Here is a 20,023-nt window from a genome sequence, read left to right on the forward strand (position 1 = left end):
TCTGAAACTTTTCAGAAACATTTATATTTTGTTACCCTTTGTGTTCCTTTGGCTCCTGGGGGCACATCATCAAGGACAAGGACCAATGTGGCTATCACTAATTCAGGACATTTTAAGTTTTTTATCCCAGGTAGCTGTACTTAATACAAACAGATACCATCCTCCAACCCCCCAACTTAATTAGTTCATAAGATGCTCACTTCCTCAGTCTGACATTGCATGGATTGCTCTCGTTTTCAGTTCTCTCCCACCACCACCCTGAACCTTTTATATTCTATGATAATATACTTTGAGTACTTTTCCACGTAGACCCCTTCTTTCTGAAGCCTGCACATTGCCTACATATACAATAATTTATACACACAATCTTCTATTGATGGATAGTTTGTCTTTCTCTCTGATCGTTATTGTTAAACACAGGCTGCCATAAATCCTTGCACAGATATCTTGAGGACCTTTGTGTGTATATGTGAAGGTAATTCCTGTTAATGGGACTGGTGGTTCAAAAGCTATATACATCTTCAATTTTGAAAGATGCTGCCAAACCTTCATTCCCAAAGATGATCATTCACTCCCTTCACAGCATCATGTGAGGATGCCACCTTCCCCATGCCCCCTGCCCCGACCATCACTCTTATAATAAACAGTGTAACTTGTGCTAATCTGGTGAGTGAAAAACAGAGTCAGCTTTGTTTTGGCTTGCACTTCATTAGTTATGAGTGAAGTTGAGCATTTTTCATAGAATTATTGACCTGTAAACTTGTTCATATCTTTTGCCCATTTTTCAGTTGGGTCATACGTCTTTTTCCTATTGATTTGAAAAAGATCTGAAATTGACTGCAGAAAGTTGCATTGCAAGTATGGTTTCTCAGTCCTTCACCTTTGCTAGATCTCAATTATATTTTTGTGGTTGTGTGTGTGTGTGTCCAAATGTATCACTCTTTCCCTTTGTAACATCAGAATGTGGGGGTCCTCATTGAGGGAATGTTAGAGAGAAGTTTTTTGGTAATAATGATGGTTGTACGCTTGAGATTTTCTAAATTCATGTTTAAATGTATTGATTAACATGTACGGTATTTTTCCCTCTACAATAATACCTGATTTAGCAGGGAAGAATGTGTTACCAAGAGTAATATAGTTTTAAAGCCTAAACTCTTGACTTCTTATCACTGAGCTGTTAAAACATTTTATATATAATTTTAAAGAAATGTTTTTATATTTCTGAAGAAAAGTACATCTGCAACATCTCCTAACTTAGGTAAGGTCTCATATAAGGGAGAACCAGGACAGAGTAGATGGTTTCATTCTGTCTGTCTTTGTTACCGTCGGTCTCTTCTTGTGGTAATGAGTACAAGCTGGGCAGAGAAGACTTGGTGATCTCTCAGGAGAGAGGCCTCCCGAGCTAAGTCAGACCAGTTCGTTTTTACTTTATTTTATTTTCTTAATTTCTCTCCTTCAGCATAGTCTTGGTAACAATGACATTCAACTTACTGAAGTTCTTATACTAATTTTCCTTAATGCCTTCAAAAGTTGTTCTATTACTTTTGAATAGCTATGTAGATGTCAGAAAAGGGACCTGTGACAAAATGTCATTAAGGTGACATAGTGTAAATTAATACAGTTAATGGAGGTGCTCACCACTGACTCATTGACCCATTATGAGCTCTTGTGGAATCAACGAATGCCAGGGCATCAATCTTTTGAAAAAAGGAAGAAAAGAGATGGCAGCTTTAGAACCTTGCAGTGAATTATATTAGAAAAGTGGAAACGTCTGGGTTGGATTTGATTTCACTAGGCAGCCATAAAATGGTACGTTCTCTCAGCAAACTATATTAAACTGAAATGTCAAATTTGATGCAGTTGGTATACAATTATGATAGTGTTAATAGTGGTCTTCTATCATTCTAAGACATACTTTCAAGTCCAATTTCTCAGCAGCTTGAACTTGTCATAAGCTTGTAAATTAGAAATTGTGTTAGAGGATATTTTCTTATTATTGACGGGACGCATATAATACTATTAACTGTACCATGGGGTTTTAGTATAGCTGTTAAAATAAACTAGAAATCACATTTACAGACACAAAATGCCTGTTTTAATATTCATCTTGCCATTTCTTTAATAGTATTTGGTGCCTTCTGCACTATTTTTCATTTAGGAAATTTTAAACTACTTGGACTCTTTCCTTAAAGAGAAGCTGGTTAACAGAAATCTATCAATGGGAAGAGAGTAAACAGAAGAGCTGTTATTTTAAGTGGGCAAGCTAGTGCCTGAGCTACCTCTATAGAAGCACACTTACAAGTTATAATAGAAGAGTTCATTCTTCTTGAATAATTCTCAATAGTTTTCAAGCATGCTTTTTTCTTGGTCATTTGATGCAGTCCTCAAAACAGTCCCATGAGATAGAGATCATTATCCCCGTTCCGTAAAGGAAGTTCACAGATATTAAGTGGCTTGCCTAAATTCACACAGCAGGTCAAGAGGGAGCCAGAACTAGCACTGAGGGCTATTCAGTTATTTCCAGTGCTTTATTCATTGGATGGTTTGCTGCTTTAATTCTTCTGCATGATCTCACAATTATATCCAGCCACGTTGACTAGTTTGGAGTAACTGACAGACCAAGTCATACTCTAATAATTTATTGCTATGTACAAACCACCCTCCAAAATTAGTGGCTTAAAAAAACACAGCCATTTATTTTCTCAGAGTTCTGCAATCAGAATGGGGTTCATCAGGTACTTGTCTCTGATCCATGTCAGGTCCAAGCGGGTGGCCTCTCTGGGTCTGAAAGATTCAAGATGACTTCATTCACGTGTCTGGTCCCTTAGCAAGAACGGCTGGAACATCTGGGGACTGACTGGTCCTCTCTCTCTTTGTGTAGTCTGTCTGGGAAGATCATCACAATTTTTTTCAGGTGTCTGCCTACCAAGAGGATAAAAAAATGGGAACTGTGAAGCTACTTAGTGCCTAAGCTTGGAAGTCACATAGTGTTACCTGCCTCCACAGCATTCTTTTGGTCAAGGCAAGTCACAGTGCCAGCCCAAGTTAAGGCGGAGGAGAAATGGACTCCACTTCCCCATGAGATGAGCAGCAAAATCACATTTCAAATGGACATGGAGGTCAGGGGGATTGTTCTGGCTATCTTTGAAAACAATCTACTGAAGTCCTCTCCCCAGTCACAATTCACATTCCTCGTACAAGCAAAATATATTCAACTTGTTCCCCACAGTCTCATCCCACTATTGTATCAGGCTCAAAATCTCGTAGCTCATGATCTATATCAAGTCCACATACAGGTGAGGTACAGAAATTCCTAATTTGGAGACCTGGAAGCTAAAAAGATAAGTTATCTGTCCCACGTATATTCAGCTCCCAGTGGTAAGATAGGAGCAGGTAAACATCAACAGACATTCTGTTCAAAAATGGGGGAGTGTGGAAGGTACATAGTAGTCATTGAGTAGCTTTCTCCACATGCTTCCTGATCATAGAAAGTTGGGGCCAAGGCGTCCTTTGCCCAAGTTGGTGCAGCAACTTAAACAATTTGTGGATTTTCTATGTATCAAAGTATAGTTCACTGTCAGAAAAAAACTCTTTCTCACAAGTTCTTTCAAGACAGGATCCTCCCTACTTCAGGCTGTGATTAGGATGCCCTTTATAATGCTCATAAGATTCTTGGAAGCCCTTTGTGTGGCCGAGTGAGTCTGCAAACCTCTATCTTAAATTTTTCTGAGCACTTATAAAAGGTTTTACAGGCACCCTTTTCCCTATGGCCATATTTTACTTACAGCACCTTAGAATTGATCTTTGTCTGAACCTTTTTTAATTTTGAGAATCTGACAAGATTGTCCTAGGCCCCTATGTCTCTCTAAATACTGCTTTAAATCTGAGCAGTTTCTTCCTTAGCTCATAATACCTTATCCATATACCATTGAAAGAAACCAGTGGTCACTTTCAGCATTCTGCCTGGAAATATCTTTAACCAGAAGCACAGGTTCATTCGGTACTTTTTCTGTCTTTGAAATGATTGCAGGAACTAGTCTTGTTAGTTTATCCCACACGACGTATCACGCATTGATTTCCTCCTGCTTCTAACAGCAACGTCCTTCCTGATCTTCCACCAGCAGTGTCCTCACCATCCTTCCAGCCTCTGCCTACTGCCCTGTCCCAAGGCCAATGCCACGTGTTTTAAGTTTTTATTACTTCAGGACTCCACTCCCAGGCATTAATTTCTGTTTCAGTTATCTATCACTGTGTAACAAATCACCCAAACCTCATCTTAAAACAGCATCAATTATTATTTGTTGACAATCATGCAATGGGAGTTAAGGCTCAGAGGGGACCACTCACCTCTGTGCTACAGTGACAGCTGGAGAGGCTTGGCTGGGTCAGAGAAGCAAGATGGCTTCACTCCCATGTTTTGCGCCTCGTCTGATGGAGCTGATGGAGCGGTCGGGGACTGTCCAGGCCTGTCTGTCTGTCCACATGATCTTTCCAGTAAGGCAGCCACACAGTTTCATGTGATGGTGACTTCTAAGGGAACAACCATGGAGGCTGCCAAGCCTCTTAAGACTTAGGCATCTCTGCAAGCCCTGAAATGTCGTTTTGTCACATTCTGTGTGTTGAAATAAGCCAGCCCATATTCAGAGAGAAGGGAAATAGACTCCACCTCTTTATGGGAGGAACAGTAAAGTGGAAATGCCAGACAGCATGCAGGATGAGAGGGATTATTATGGGGATCGTTGAGAAAACTCTGTAAGTTACTAATTTTAAAAAATTGTAAGTTTCAGTTTGGTTTATACAACCAGTTCATTTTGACTGTGCATTTGGAAAAACCAAAATCTGAAGTGCAGAAAACTTATAAAAATATATCTGATTAGCCTAGGTAGCATGTAAGCTAGTCCATATATTTGATAAAAAACACTTGAATTGTCTGAAGTGTCTACACAGGTGTTCATTCAAACACAAATATCCAAAGTGACAGAGCTTTTTTTTTTTTTTTAACTGATTATGGGATATACTTTGATACTGAGTAAACTCTGTTGATAGAGTAAATAATAGCTTCAAAAAGTATTTTGCATAAAGCTATGAAATGCATTGTTTCACACACATTACCCCCATTTAATCCTCACATCCACACTGTGATTTAGTTGCTGTCATCATCACAATTTTGCATATCAAGAAACTGTTTTTTTCTTAAAGTTTAAGAAACTTGCCCAAGCTGGTGAGAAGTCTGTATTTCAACTCAGAACCATATGATTCCAATGCACTTCCCCGGTAGAAGGGACGGTCCCAAAACTGCCAGCCTGACAGCCTCCCCCATCACTACGACTAACTGGTAGCCCTGCGGTAACTCTGCTTTAACTAATACTGTTTGAAAACCTTTTACCACTATTGCATGCCTGAAGTTCAGGATATGATAAATATATAGTAATGACCTGTTCATTTTTCATTCCACAAATATGTATTGAGTACCTTTTTTATATGTCAGGCACCATTGTTACCACTGAGTGGTGAGCAAGTGAGATCCCTTATTGATGGGATTTCTGTTACAGTGGGACACGGGAGCATAAATAAATTAAAAAAGAAAAGAAGAATTCCTGTGCAGAAAATTAAAACAGAATGAAGTCATACAGAGTGGGTTGCTGTTTTAAAAGGAAAAATAGAGAATGTAAGAGCAGGGACCCTGAATCTAAAGTGTTTGGGTTTGATTTCTGACTTTACCACCTATGTGCAGTGTAGTTATTAGCAACTTACTTACCCTTAGTGTTCATGTCCATAAGTGGGAAGAATGAGGATACATACCTTAGGAAGCTTTTGTGAAGAGTAAGAAAAAGATGTAAAGTACTTAGAACAGTGTCATGACACAGTAAGACACAAATAAGTAATTCCTGCTGTTTTAAGATTGAATGGCCAGATGTGACATTTCAGCTGTTTCCTTGTCTTGGAGCCCAGATACAATAATTGTCATCTTCTTGTACATAACCTTTGAATCTCAGAGGTGAAACTCTCTTAACTCATTAAATTTTTTAGAATAAGCAAATTCTTTAAATAATATAAATGTGAATATTCATTATATATGGATGCCCTGTATTTACATACTAACTTTAAATTTAAAATGCCATTTGAAACAAGATTTTAAAGCAATAAAATTGAGGCATAAAAACTTGCACCCTCTCTGCTGTTTCAGCAACTTCTCCCTAGACTTTCTGTGATTTTACTCTCTTCCTTCCCCTTCAAGGAAAAACAAAACAAAAAAACCAAAACTTAAACTTCCCCAGCTCAAGACTTCAGGGTTCAGACTGCTTTAGTCGCTTACAGCTCTGGTCTTTTGAAGCTTCGAGGGACTTTGCAAATATGCTGTACTTCAGGAATGTCTTCATATTGCTTTAAAATGTGTCTTTTTTTAAAATCTGCATCCTAAAAAACCAAAAAATATTGTTAGAGTGAATCTGGGAGAGTTTCTTCTTCCCGTCAAATGTCAGGCCTCCAGCGGCTTACACCAACATCTTAGCTAACACCCTAATTTATGACCACATTCTGGTCGGCCAGATGAGGACCAGAGTGGAGAAAATGTCTCACTTAGGATCATCCTGAAGGCCCTGGTAATCCTACTTTTTCATGATTGGCTGCGATTCAAGCCTTCAAAGTCCCCACCCCACTCCCGCTGTTCTAAATAACCCTCAGAGGAGAGGTTCCTCAGCCTCGCTTTGTTCTCCTTGGTGGTAGCTGGCTTTCAGCCCCTTCTTTCTGGAGAGCTTAAGTTAAAATGAAAAAGACTTGCTTCCTTCACTTCTTCAGTTTGGGTACAATTTTACTGGCAACGTTAAAACCAACTTTTTCTAAATTTAAATTGAACTCTTACACCTTTGAACCTTCTAACAAAACTAGAATAAGCAAGATAACATTTTTTAAGCTGCAAAAGTTTCCTCTCGAAAGGTACAAATTTTATTTCTGGGTGCATCCTTTTTCTTTTATTTAATAAAGTACTTTATTGGCTCTTTTCCTATCTCGAAGCATTCTTGCAACCATCTCCATAGTCCCCAGAAGATTTCTAGTGATATTAAAATGATTTTATCTCATATCTTCAATAGTTTAATATTTAATGAGTACCTGCTGCATACAAAGTATAGCACCAAGAGCTGTGGGGGATTTAGCAAAATATAAACCTACAAAATTAGCCTCAAAGTCTGCTTTGCCCAAACTGTTATTAATATAAAATCCTAGGCTTCTTATGCCTTTGCGAGTCTAATTTAATGACATTCAGTGAATGTCACATTCAGTGGCAAGTAGGTTAATAATAACCACGTATTTTATTGCCCCTCTACCACGGGAAAGAATGGGAAACAATATATATGAAAAACATTAGAGCACCAGGACACTTGAAGATAAACCGAAACTCTTTGGGCTGTCTAAATAAAAAATAAATCCATGTTGCTATATCCATGTGGATGTATATCCCTCTCGGTCCTCAAGGAAGCTTACATAGGCTAGTTCTAGAGATAGAACATGGACACAAATAACTGACGAAAGACAGTTGGGAAATCCCTGACTTATGTGAGCTTATTACACATAAATCACCCTCTCCATGGAACAACTGCATGAGCTTACATTCCTCTCCCCATTTTGGACCATTTGGGAAGCTATGGATACTCATTGTCATATATAAAATGGGTAATGTGCAAATAACAATGTTCTTTATCTTCTCTACATCTTATACTAATTTCCCACATTTTCCCAAGCAATGAGAGCAAGATCAAAAGAAAATTTTGCTGTTATTGTCTTGGTCAGCTCAGGCTGCTGTGTTTTACCATAAACTAGGTAGCTTATAAACAACAGAAATGGGTTCCTCACAGTTCTGGAGGCTGGAAGTCCAAGATCAAGGTGCCCACATAGGTTCTGTGTCTTGTGAGAGCCTGCCTCCTGGCTCACGGAAGGACATGTTCTTGTATGTCCTCACGTGGCAAAGAGAGGAAGCAAGCTCTCTCGGGACTCTCACCAGGACACTAATCCCGTTCACTAGGGCTCCACCCTCATGACCTCATCTAATCCTAATTACCTTCCAAACACCCTACCTTCTAATATCATCACATTAGAGGATAGGGTTTCAACATTTGAATTTTGGAGGAATAGAATATTCAGTCTGTAACAGTTACACATTTCTGATTGAGTACAAATAAATGAGAATAGCAATGACACTTTACTTCTACCTTCTAATCAGTGACCACACACCTTTACCAAATTGGCCCCTCAGTGCAACATGGTATATACTCTGTCATGCTTACCCAGCCCAGAAGTCAAACTCATGATAGTCATTGCTGATAGATGTTGCTGAAGCACCCTTTAGTCCCTGGTTTATCCACCACCTAAGCTGTATCATTATCTGCAAATAAGAATGTTTGTTTACCTATTAGCTTTTCTTTTAGCCCCTTCTTAATTGCCCCATCACATTCAAGTCACTGAAAATTTACATTAACATATTAATTTCACTGTAGTTCTCCTTTCCCACAGTTCCTTGTGCCCTTGATGTCTTGTACGTAGTTTATTATTAATATATATTTGCCTCTCCGTATGAGCCATCTAATTCCCTCTCCTTTTTGCATCCCCGGGTCCACATCTTTGTTTACTCATCCTCACGTGTGTTGCAGATGGCCCTCCCTGGTACAGTCCCACAATATGTCCCCTTACTCCACACGGCCGCAGTTTCCCTTCCCTCTTCCCTCCCGTTCTCCTTGCTGCTGCTGGTTCCCCCTTTCCCCCTCCCCACCCACACATATACCTAGTCTCTCCCCTCTCCAGTTCATTCTTTACTTTGACACCCAATGTCTTGCTTTAAAATAAATGTAATCATGTCAATAGCTCTTTTTTTTAAAATTATTGCCAATAAGACAAAATCCAAAGAGCTTAGATTGGCATAAAACTTCCTTCGTCATCTGACTCCATACACCTCCCACCATCTCATTCCACCCCATCTTGATCTGTCCCCCAATATATCCTACACTCCACCCATACTCGGTTCGTACCACTCCTTGATAATACTCTCTGCCAGTCCCCCTGCCCCTTTCCCCACGTTTATCTTAGCCATGGTTGAACTCAATGTCTGATCTCCAGTGAAATCTTTTCTGACTTGCCCAGAGTTCCCTGCTCTGTCCTCTCTGCTCCCTTGTGCTTTGTTTATACTTTCACAGCTATTATTGTTGTGCATTATAACCATCTGTTTATACATTTGCCCCTAGACCAGACTATGAATTACTCAAAGGTAAGGCGATGATTGTTCATTATTTGTTTTCTTAGTACCCATCACAATGCCTGGTACTCAAACTTTAGTACATGAATAAATAAATATCAGGGAATTATATAATGGGTTTTAGAGAGATTTCTATTTAAATGGTTTAAATAGAAGAAATAGAAGAAAAATTATGATTCTTAAAAAGTTAAGCTCTGCTTATCCGGAAAATTCATTTACACAAATCTGTTCAAACTCTCATAATGCTGGAGAAAATAAACATGGTTATATTTTTCTATGGTTCACATTTATTATCATAAGAACGGTTAATGATCAAATTCTCACAGAGGATTGCTAAGATAAACACTTATGCTATAGCAGATAAATGTTGGTTTTAGCAGGAGAACCCTTTTTTTTTTTTTTGCGGTATGTGGGCCTCTCACTGTTGTGGCCTCTCCCATTGCGGAGCAAGGCTCCGGACGTGCAGGCTCAATGGCCATGGCTCACGGGCCCAGCCGCTCCACGGCATGTGGGATCTTCCCAGACCGGGGCACGAACCCGTGTCCCCTGCATCGGCAGGCGGACTCTCAACCATTGAGCCACCAGGGAAGCCCGAGAACACTTTTTTTAAAATTAATTTTTATTGGAGTATAGTTGCTTTACAATGTTGTGTTAGTTTCTACTGTAGAGCAAAATGAATCAGCTATACATATACATACATCCCCTCTTTTTTGGACTTCCTTCCCATTTAGGTCACCACAGTGCATTAAGTAGAGTTCCCCATTTGTTCTCTATTTTATACATAATATCAATAGTGTATATATGTCAATCCCAGTCTCCCAATTCCTCCCACCCCCCGCCCTTTCCCCCTAGGTATCCATACATTGGTTCTCTACGTCTTTGTCTCTTTTTCTGCTTTGCAAATAAGATCATCTATACCGTTTTTCTAGATTCCACATATATGTGTTAATATACGATATTTGTTTTTCTCTTTCTGACTTACTTCATTCTGTATGACACTCTCTAGGTCCATCCACATCTCTACCAATTACTCAGTTTCACTCCTTTTTATGGCTGAGTAATATTCCATTGTACATGTGCCACATCATCTTTATCCATTCATCTGTTGATGGACATTTAGGTTGCTTTCATGTCCTGGCTATTGTAAATAGTGCTGCAGTGAACATTGGGGTGCATGTGTCTTTTTGTTTTACAGTTTTCTCTGGGTATATGCCCAGTAGTGGGATTGCTGGGTCATATGGTATTTTTAGTTTTTTAAGCACCCTCCATACTGTTCTCCATAGTGGCTGTATCAATTTACATTCCCACCAACAGTTCAAGAGGGTTCCCTTTTCTCCACCCTCTCCAGCATTCATTGTTTGTAGATTTTTTGATGATAGCCATTCTGACCTGTGTGAGGTGATACCTCATTGTAGTTTTGATTTGCATTTCTCTAATGATTAGTGATGTTGAGCAGCTTTTCATGTGTTTGTTGGCCATCTGTATGTCTTCTTCGGAAAAATGTCTGTTTAGGCCTTCTGCCCATTTTTGGATTGGGTTGTTTGTTTTTTTGATATTGAGCTGCATGAGATGTTTGTATTATTTTGGAGATTAATCCTTTGTCAGTTGCTTCGTATGCAAATATTTTCTCCCATTCTAAGTGTTGTCTTTTCATCTTGTTTATGGTTCCCTTTGCTGTGCAAAGGCTTTTAAGTTTAATTAGGTCCCATTTGTTTTTTTTTCATTACTCTAGGAGGTGGGTCAAAAAAGATCTTGCTGCAATTTATGTCAAAGAGTGTTCTACCTATGCTTTCCTCTAAGAGTTTTATAGTGTCTGGCCTTACATTTAGGTCTTTAATCCATTTTGAGTTTATTTTTGTATATGGTGTTAGGGAGTGTTCTAATTTCATTCTTTTACATGTAGCTGTCCAGTTTTCCCAGCACCACTTATTGAAGAGGCTGTCTTTTCTCCATTATATATTCTTGCCTCCTTTTCATAGATTAGTTGACCATAGGTGCATGGGTTTATCTCTGGGCTTTCCCTCCTGTTCCATTGATCTATATTTCTGTTTTTGTGCCAGTACCATACTGTCTTGATTACTGTAGCTTTGTAGTATATTCTGAAGTCAGGGAACCTGATTCCTCCAGCTCTGTTTTTCTTTCTCCAGATTGCTTTGGTTATTCATGGTCTTTTGTGTTTCCATACAAATTGTAAAATTTTTTGTTCTAGTTTTGTGAAAAATGCCATTGGTAATTTGATAAAGGGAACACTTTTGTGTATGCTTTTCTTGGGTTGAAGAATCCAGTTTATTTGAAGACCTCAGTGTCTGGTGTGCTTTTTTTTTGGTGGGGGTGTTTGTTTATTTTTTAGCTTTTCTATTTATCACTGTGTATTCCAAAGTGAGATTCAAATTTCGGGTACTATGCCATCCATGTCAGACATGTTACACAAATAAATGTTCTTATGCTTTTCACAGATAAAGTTAATTTAACCCTCATCTTGATATTTGAAAAGATCAGTATTTTTTCATAATATTGATGGTAAACATAAAACTACTGTGTTTTTTGTTTTCATTTCCTCAAGTTGTTTTTTTTAAAAAAAGGAGAACAAATTAAAACTTTTAAGGTCATAAAATCAGTTCACTCCTGTATCATATTTCTTCTAAAGTTACATAAACCACATATTAGACGTGCATCAAACGCAGGTTTGCCTTGAACCCAGTTGTTAATGCCATACTTACATACAAGTAACACAAGTTATCTTTGCATTCAAGTTAAGAACTTAGTATTCAAGTGGCATGCATTGAATATTTAAACTTATTATGTTGCATATCATCTCTTATTGTATTTAGTGGTAGGTATAAAAACAATTTATTTTTCCAAACTATAAAATAAAACAATGAGTCTCTTCATAAAAATCATGTATTGTAATTGCCAGTGGAGTCAAAAAGAAAAGTAGAAGACATTACATGATTTTTAACCAATACTGGCAACACCTTTTTTTGAATTTGGATATTTTATTAATAGAATTTGGAAAAGTTTGTTGAACAGCAGAGACTTGTAGGTATAACCTTATATATTTGTTCACTGATACTATTGGGAATATTGTTGATTCTGTAACCCATTTCTCTTAACTAATTTGTGGCAAGATAAGATTGAAAATCTTATAAACATAAATTATCAAGCATATTGTTCAAGAAAAATGTTTGCCTTCTTTTCCTAGACTCCTATCTAAAGAAAATTTAAAAAAGAATGGAACTAAGTAATAAAATATTGAATTTAAGTAAAGAAATTAATTCTGTTTACAGTTGTTATAAATTAATACTTTCATTCAACTGATTTTTAAAGTGGTTTAATATGCTACATTTTTATTCCTGGCAGGAACTAATTCCAGAGTTCTATTACCTACCAGAGATGTTTGTCAACAGTAATGGATATAATCTTGGAGTCAGAGAAGATGAAGTGGTGGTAAATGATGTTGATCTTCCCCCTTGGGCAAAAAAACCTGAAGACTTTGTACGGATCAACAGGATGGTAAGAGCGATTTTGTTTTTGCTTGAGCAGTCACAAGGAAGTAAAAAATATTCTGTAGTTTAGTTTTCAGCTACCAAAAAATTGTCTTTTAACATCTATAAATGCAAGGCTAAATTTTTGAGAAAAAAAAAAAGAAAGCATTTTACTGTTGTCTTTTGACAGCAGTTCTTTATTGTAGAGTGGATTTTCCTTTCATGAGGACTAATAAAGGAATGGTAATTCAGTTATATTTGCTCCCTTAGGAGAAGACAATCAGATGAGCATCTGTTGACTAATGTATTCTAAAATGGTCGAAATTGATGCCCATTCCTTATTTTTGTCTGTTGGCTAAATCTGCACTGTTTTTTCACTCATAAAGTACTCAAAACAATATACATTTAGAACATATTTGTATGTAGGAAATTATAAGCTGTAAAACATACCTTAAAATGTAATATACTTGACTAAGAGAACACCCATCTTGTTAACATTCTTAGATAGAAAATGTCATTACTTTTTGAATCTGTATGACAGATGTCTGGGTGTTCAAATAGAAAATGTGTAAATAGAATGTTTGCATGTGGTTATTTTATAGATCTTAATATATTTTATCCATATTTAAGGAGATTTTAATCTCAATGGGGTTACGGTATATGGAAATGAACCACTTTACCAAACAACGTCTCTAGTGTACTATTGTTCTTGGCCAATTGAGGAATTATATCAATACAGCCTATGACCCCAAATATGTTTTTAACCCTGTTTCACTCCCAGTTTTTCCAGCTGTCCCATAAATATGTTTTATTTCATTTTGACAGCTTATTTATTTGAATTAGAATCCAAATAAGGTCCACATATTGCAGTGGACCTCACATATCCCTCAGTCTCTTCTCTAGTAAGAGCTGTATAATTCACATATATCACACAGATACAATTCCCATACCATACAAGTCAACCATTTAAAGTAAAGAAAAAAAAATCAGTGGGTTTTAGTCTATTCACAGAGTTGTGCAACCATCACCACAGTCAATTATGAACATTTTCATTACCCCATTAAGAAACCCAATCCCCTTTAGCATCTCCCCCCCCCATTTTCCCCATTCCCCCAACCAGCCCTAGGCAACCACTAATCTACTTTCTGTCTCTAAAGATTTGCCTATCCTGTTTATTTCGCATAAACAGGATCATACAATATGTGGTTCCTTCTTCTACCCCTGATTTTGTGTCTCTTTTTGTCACTGTCAGTCACATGCTCCCTTCAATTTTAGAGCTATTTTTCTGTCTCCAAGAAATATTTTACTTTTAATACACTTTATTTTAGAAAGCTGGTACTGAGACAGTAGACCTATGTTTAAAGTTACTGTATAGATAATCTGTAATCTAGCCTCCCCCTGAGGTAATATCATGTAGTACATAAATTTTATATAGGATTTCTCTCACTTCTCAATCTGGAAATTGGCACTTTCAGGTATATGGCATAATCTCACACCATCTCCTTGAACAATAGATTATCTCTTCAATTTATCTTTTTAATGTGAAGGATATATACTTCAGTGATGCATACTTCTAAAGTCTATACTTATTTTTAGAACTGGTTGTTTATTATTACCACAATACCCTTACATACTTGAATACTGGCTATGATATCAGTGTAAGGATACCAGATCCACAAACTCAACTCTGGAACCCACTACATACTGAGTTGTGTCTGAGATGTGTCTCTCAGTCACATCATTTCACTGTATATTTCTAGAGCCAAGAACTGTGCCTGCAAGAGTAGTTAGTCACCAGATATTTGCTGTTATGAATGATTGAATGAATCACATGGGGTAATAATCTTAATGATTTTAGCATGTTGTCTAGTTAGGTCCAAACTAGTGAAACGAACTGAATCCTTCACTCAGGCAGGCAAAGTAGCAAAAATTGTTGGACCAAATTTTCTCTTGCTCTGATTAAACACAGGTTTTTATGTGGCTGCTAACAATTAATAAATGCCAGGTGGTTATATTGGAAAGAATACTTGGGGTTTAAAAGTTTCCTGGCTCTTGAATCTGAGCTTTGCCATTTACTAGCTTCATTGCCCTGAGTAAACTATGGAGCATCTCTGGTTCTCATATTTCTCATCTGTGAAGTGGGACTACCTTATGAGTGTTTTTTTAAAAATCATTATTTGTGATAAAATTCACTTGTACAATTTTAATGATTTTTAGCAAATTTACAGAGTTGTGTGACCATCACCAAAATCTAATTTTAGAGCATTTCTTTTGCCCCAGAATTATCCTGTGCCCACCTCCAGCCCCAGACAATCATTAGTCTGCCTTCTCTCTCCATAGGTTTGCCTCTTCAGGACATTTTTCTTAAATAGACCCATACAATATGTGTTCTTTTGTGTTTGACGTCTTTCACTTAGCATAGTTTTTGAGATTCATCCATGTTGTAGCGTATATCAGTTTTTGTTCCTGTTTTTGCGTAACGATAGTCCACTGTATGGATATACCACATTTTGTTTATCCATTCATCAGTTGATGAACTTTTGAGTTGTTTCCACTTTTTGGCTGTTATGAATAATTCTACTATGAATGTTCACATAGAAGTCTCTATATGGGCATGTGTTTTCCTTGCTTTGGGGTATATACCTAGTGGTAGAATTTCTGAGTCACATAGTAAATTTATATCTAGCTTTTTAAGAAATTAACTCTTTTGCAAAGTGACTGTGTATCTTACATTCCCAATAGCAATGTATGACTGTTCCAGTTCCTCCACATCTTCACCAACACTTGTTACTATTTGTTTTTTTTATTATAGCCATTATTGTAGATGTGAAGTAATATCTCATTACAATTTTAATTTGCATTTCCCTGGTGACTGATGATGTTGAGAATCTCTTCATGTGTTTATTGGATGCTAAAACATTTTTAGATATATTTTAATAAACATCAGGTAATGATTCATTATAGATACAACTTCTGTGTTCCTCATTAGTGAAAAAGTTTAAACGCCCCAGAATTAGTAATTTTATTAATGATATGCCTAATTGAAAAAGAAAAAGCAGTTGTGTTTCTAAACACAAATCCCCAGGGCAGCATCGTGCACAGAATGTTTTTAATGTAGGGAAAGATGATTATTATGCATGAGAAATTATCAGATAGTTATTACCGATATAAACTGAACAAGCAGGACTGTACAGTCTTGACTAAACCTACAGAAAAATCACAGTGCTTCATTCATCTAGTATGTTGGGTATTAATGCAGTCCAGCTAAATAAACTTACCAAATAAATGAAGTTTCTAGATTTTTATAGCTAAGTGAGAACTTTTTTGAACCCTGTTGTGGTTGTTGTTCTAAAATGTATTACTATTTGGTTTTCTACCCTCTTATACAAAGGATGAAACTTCTCTTTATTATCATAAGTACCCATTATTCTGTGAAGTGATATAATTCCATATCTATTCTTTTTCTATTTTCTTCTTTAGATTGTTAGCTGTCATCACACTTTCCTTTAATGGCCATAGTGATTCGAATTTTTCTTATAATCTCTAGTCTACAAAATCAGACAATCAAACTTATCAAGGCCTTACGATAAACAAGAGTCAGTCGAGTGCTAACAGAGGCCCTAGGGGAAGTGTCAACTTTATAGCTTTGGAGGAGAGTGACTGTCTTCTACCTCAGGTTTCACTGGTAATTGTTAGATCAATTCCAGATCTGGGAGTTGGTACTCAAACGTGAAGTGACAAAACCCTCTCTTAGTAAGTGGAATGTTACTCTAGACAGCACCCAGTTTATACCTCTTTTTATGTATAAAGAGCTACATGATGGGGCTAGGACAGTCTCCTTTCTTCCAGGGTGTAGTTGCTTACAATTTTTTTCTCTGCTTTCCTCATTCCAAGACTTACAGCTGACAACTGCTGCACGGAGGTTGGATACCCTAATCTTAGTCACCATACCCCCTATCTCAGTGGTGGTCCTGAGTCATCCCAATATGACGGCTGACCAAGATAAAATAATGGCAGTAGTGCTTGTAACCTATGCCATCTATTGATTGTTTATTATTTGTCAAATACTGTGCTAGATAGAGCTTCAGGTGCAATATTCATTTAATCCTCAAAAAGTTTTCTGAAATGAGAATTATACTGAAACTCAGTGAGGTAAGTTACTTTGTCAAAGATCACCTACTTATCAGAGTGGCAGTGTTCCTACCCACGGACTCCAGGCTTGAGTGAGTAGTGACTTGAGGAGCTGTGGAGAGGGAGAGGGAAAGAAGGAGGGAAGGAAACATGTCTTCTAACTAGAAGCCAGTACCTTGGGGCCAGCAGAAGAAGAGACAGAGATAAGAGGGAATTGACCCCAAACCAGCAGCATGTTCCAGCCTCAACAGCTCAGCAGACCTGACTTTCTGTGATCCTATTTCTAACTCTTTATCCCCAAAGTTCTCTCCCCATAAGACTTCCTTTCCCAGCCAGTAAAAGCTCGGTTTACAGCTGAGGAAGTCCCAAGTCCCACCACCCAGCGGGTGTTGGAAGAAGGCTATCTTCCAGCTCTACAAAATGGAGGAAATGGCATTATTTTACATTAGTTTACATGTTAAACTTTATAGTCACACACAGGATTTGAGACCCGGAGCAGACCTTGATTTGAATAAGACTGAGACACAGAAAGGCAAAGTGACTGACCCCAGGTCTGGACCCAAGTGCCTTTTCTTACTTACTGTGCCTGGCATCACAGGTTGGCACTCTGAATGTTATGTCCCCTATATCCATTTACAGACTTTAAAAGTTCACCTATATTTTAAACAAAATATGGCTTTATAGATCGACTTGAGAATCAATCCAGATTAGACTAATACTGTTTCTACTGCAATATATGTTTCAAACACCAAATTATAAAGCACTTTGAATTACAACCTGTGTGTTATTTGCAAACTATCTGTATCTAAGCATGGATGACCTCCAAACGCCTAATTTGACTCAGACTTATGATTCAGATTTAATCAGTGACACTCTGGCCTATCTTATTATTCATGCGATCACCACATAAGAGTTTTTAGAAATCCCTTTTCCTTAGAAATACCTGATTCTCACAAAATGGTCTCATATCATTTGGGTTTTAAGAGAATTAGCAGATTATTCATTGAAAGATACAGGCTGAGAAAGGATAATAACACTGTAAAAACAATTTAAACTCTAAAATAGATTTTTCCCTCTTAAGAGAGAATAAAATACACAAAGGCAAATTTTGAGTAATAAATTATTTTTTATATATTTATAGTTGCTCAGTGTACTTCTATTGCACATAAATATAATAAATAATTTACTCCTGGTCCTAACATTACCAGTTTAAGAACTGACTTCTGTTTACACACCTCTTATCTCTTACATTTTGTCTTTCTAAGAGCTGAAGCACTGCTGAGCAAACTTTAAGTCAGAATACAGTGCTTCTTCAAAATAAATCTCACTATTTAGTATCACTGTAAACACATGTTTGTCGACCTTCGTGTTCAGTGTACTAAGAACTATAAGGATTGCATGATATGGTGAAGTAACTGTTCCTCAAAGATTTGCTTTCATCTGTTCAAAAGAACAAGTTTTTATAACTAAAGTATGAGAGATAAATACTTGTGCATTTCTGAAAATGTCATAAAACATTTTCAGAAATGAATGGTACATTTTTATTGTAAGTAATAAGTTCCAACTTGGCTTCATGAAGAAATGAAAGAAGCAAGGCACTTTTTTTCTCTATTCAAAACCAAATTCTTGGTATCTTATAGGCGTTATGAATTTGGTAAGACTTGTGAACTGAACCTTTACTCCACGGAATGAAAGGTTTTGCACAAAATTCTGCTGATTTGGGAAAATCAAACTGCCCCAGTCTTGGTTCCCTGGGACACCAGGAGGCAATGACAGGTTAAATTGATCCTATGTAGCAAGTGCCTAGCCAGCACGTAATAGGTGGCTTGAGAAGTGGTTAGTCTTTGTCTTCTTTCCCTGGGTTTTCCTTGAAGGGACTCTACGGAATAGAAAGGGAAAGCTACCATGTGTATCAAAAGATTCTATGTCTATAGCTGCCATTCTTGGTGCATCAGAATTGAGCTAAAGGGGAGACCCAAGCTGTTGCCTCTGGGAAGAGTGTTAAAGCATCAGAGCTATCAAAAGTCACGTTACAGAATGTAGCCGTGTGTGTCTACAGCTGCTCTCCTGTCTCAGTGTCTCCTGTACTTTCCTTTAACCTGAAGTTTTCCTTCACAGCACCCTATGTATGGTTTCCTTTGCTCCAACCTCTGGTCCATTTTCCCATCATACTGATGGGAAATGATCATACTGATGTTAGGAAGAAATAAGGTCAGCCATCTGTGTTAAAACTGGAAAATGTAACCAATTATCTACCTATCTTCTTTTTTTGCTGAAGAAATATTTACTTGATGAATATTTCTATAATTACCTGGGTGATAATATAAAATATAGAAGTCTTTAACTTTTCATAAGTTTTCCATAAATTCCATGAATACAACATCCACCTTTTATTATTATTTTGTAGCTTTGAAAGTTTCTAACTTTATACTGGCTGGGTAGCTACCTCATACAGGATTTAGTGCTTATGAAATGGAATGGGTTTAGAGAAAATGCGCTCTAGTATATTTATAATTTGGACTGGGATTATCTTCAGTTATTTGATGGAGTTCTTTGTAATGAGACTAAAGTATAAAATGAAAATGTCATAGAGCCCAAAGAAATGACATTCACAGTGGTAAAAAAGCCTTCGGCTCTTGTGTGGATTAGTATTCTGTATCCGTACAAAGGAGCATTCCCTCCTTCTTCTCTCAAGCTGTCATTAAGAAATTCAAGGCAAAGAAGACAAAAATAATGTTATAAAAAGGGATGATATCATTGATTATAAATGATCAGCTTCATTATCCCATGCCAGCAATTAAAAAGGCATTTGATGCATTTGTAGACGCCTTTACGTGCTGACAACCTCATTAACTTTTCTTATTTTTTAAAATGAAACAATACTTTGAATTTTTAATGATGTACTTCTTTTAGTCCGTTGTTTTTTTATTTATAGACAACAATATATATAATTGGTTAAAGTTGTTTGTATTTTGTAAAAATGGTGACAAGGTTTGTGTTTCACTGAAGAACTGTGAAATTCAAAATTTGGTTTCATTAGCAAACCTGGAAAGGTGATAGAGACACTTTTAGTAGACATTTCAATAAACTCTCAATGCATTGAGTTCATACATCAAGAACTGGTTTAATTTATCCACACGAAGCTAGGCTGATTGCAACCGAC

At 37.1% G+C, this 20,023-nt stretch overlaps 1 protein-coding gene across 4 annotated transcripts in view; it reads left to right on the plus strand.

The window, feature by feature from the left end:
- The window catches only part of NBEA (neurobeachin), a 612,123-nt gene that overhangs the window by 541,927 nt on the left and 50,173 nt on the right, over nt 1-20,023 (plus strand). For all 4 annotated transcript variants that reach the window (XM_082602053.1, XM_082602054.1, XM_082602055.1 and 1 more), the window contains one exon: nt 12,605-12,757. In XM_082602053.1, the coding sequence (XP_082458179.1) occupies nt 12,605-12,757 (153 nt within the window). The remainder of the gene's footprint in view (nt 1-12,604; nt 12,758-20,023) is intronic.

This window comes from Mesoplodon mirus (genome assembly GCF_964341445.2).
Source record: "Mesoplodon mirus genome assembly, chromosome: 17".
NCBI lineage: Eukaryota > Metazoa > Chordata > Mammalia > Artiodactyla > Ziphiidae > Mesoplodon > Mesoplodon mirus.